General features: G+C 69.9%; 1 protein-coding gene across 1 annotated transcript in view; it reads left to right on the forward strand.

Annotated features, from left to right (window-relative positions):
- Positions 1-1,291, forward strand: part of EMIHUDRAFT_97981 (hypothetical protein) — a gene marked incomplete at both ends in the record, with an annotated part of 1,750 nt that overhangs the window by 237 nt on the left and 222 nt on the right. The window contains 2 exons of the mRNA XM_005790464.1: positions 60-221; positions 464-1,246. Of these exons, the coding sequence (XP_005790521.1) occupies positions 60-221; positions 464-1,246 (945 nt within the window). The remainder of the gene's footprint in view (positions 1-59; positions 222-463; positions 1,247-1,291) is intronic.

Here is a 1,291-nt window from a genome sequence, read left to right on the forward strand (position 1 = left end):
ACTCGGAATAAGCGCCCTTGACCCCGCCACCCTCCTTGCCGCCCTCGCTGCCGCCCGAGGTGACCAAGTGCGAGGGCTGCAACAACATCAATGGGCCAGACGAGTGCTGGAACACCTGCGGCGACGCAGCCGGGCTCTGCTCCAAATGCGACGGCACGCTGGGCACACCGGGGGCATGCTGCCAAAAAGGGGAGGCCGACGATCCTCCCGAATGCTCGTGGGTGCCCGACACCAGCTTTTTGTACGATGGCTACCATACGTGCGTGCTGCTCCCACCTGGACCGCCCTCGCTGCCGCCGCCGTTCCGCCCCGCCGCCCTCAATGTCGCTGCCGCCGCCTGCGTCACCGGCGCCGCCCTCGCCGCCACCGCCCTAGCCGCCACCTCCATCAGCGCGGCCGCCGCCATACCCGCCGTCGCACGCCGCCGCCGTCGCCGCCGCCGCCGTCGCCCCCGCCGCCCGAGGTGACCAAGTGCGAGGGCTGCAACAACATTAATGGGCCAGGCGAGTGCTGGAACACCTGCGGCGACGCAGCCGGGCTCTGCTCCAAATGCGACGGCACGCTGGGCACACCGGGGGCATGCTGCCAAAACGGGAAGTCCGACGATCCTCCCGAATGCCTGTGGGTGCCCAACACCAGCTATTTGTACGATGGCTACCATACGTGCGTGCTGCTCCCACCTGGACCGCCCTCGCTGCCGCCGCCCTCGCTGCCGCCGCCCTCGCTGCCGCCGCCCCCGCCGCCCCCGCCGCCGCCACCGACGTCTCCGCCCGCGCCGCCTTGTGGGCCGGGCTACGGGCAAGTCGCGGGCGATGTCGCCAACGCCGGTGCAATCAACGGCGTCGGCAACAACATGGCGATCACCGGCTGCGACGTGTGCTCCGACGCTTGCGACAACGAGCCGTTGTGTATGTCGTACGAGTGCAGCGCGGTGCAGCTCCTGTGCAACCTCAACACGCAGACCTGGCCCGACGGGTACCCGAGCTCGAACGCGGACTACGAGGACTTCGCCTTCTGCGTCAAGCTTCAGCCGCCGCCGCCCTCGCCCCCGCCCTCGCTCCCGCCGCCGCCACCGACGTCTCCGCCCGCGCCGCCTTGTGGGCCGGGCTACGGGCAAGTCGCGGGCGATGTCGCCAACGCCGGTGCAATCAACGGCGTCGGCAACAACATGGCGATCACCGGCTGCGACGTGTGCTCCGACGCTTGCGACAACGAGCCGTTGTGTATGTCGTACGAGTGCAGCGCGGTGCAGCTCCTGTGCAACCTCAACACGCAGACCTGGCCCGACGGT

The sequence above is a fragment of the Emiliania huxleyi genome (genome assembly GCF_000372725.1).
Source record: "Emiliania huxleyi CCMP1516 chromosome Unknown EMIHUscaffold_12, whole genome shotgun sequence".
NCBI classification, from domain to species: domain Eukaryota; phylum Haptophyta; order Isochrysidales; family Noelaerhabdaceae; genus Emiliania; species Emiliania huxleyi.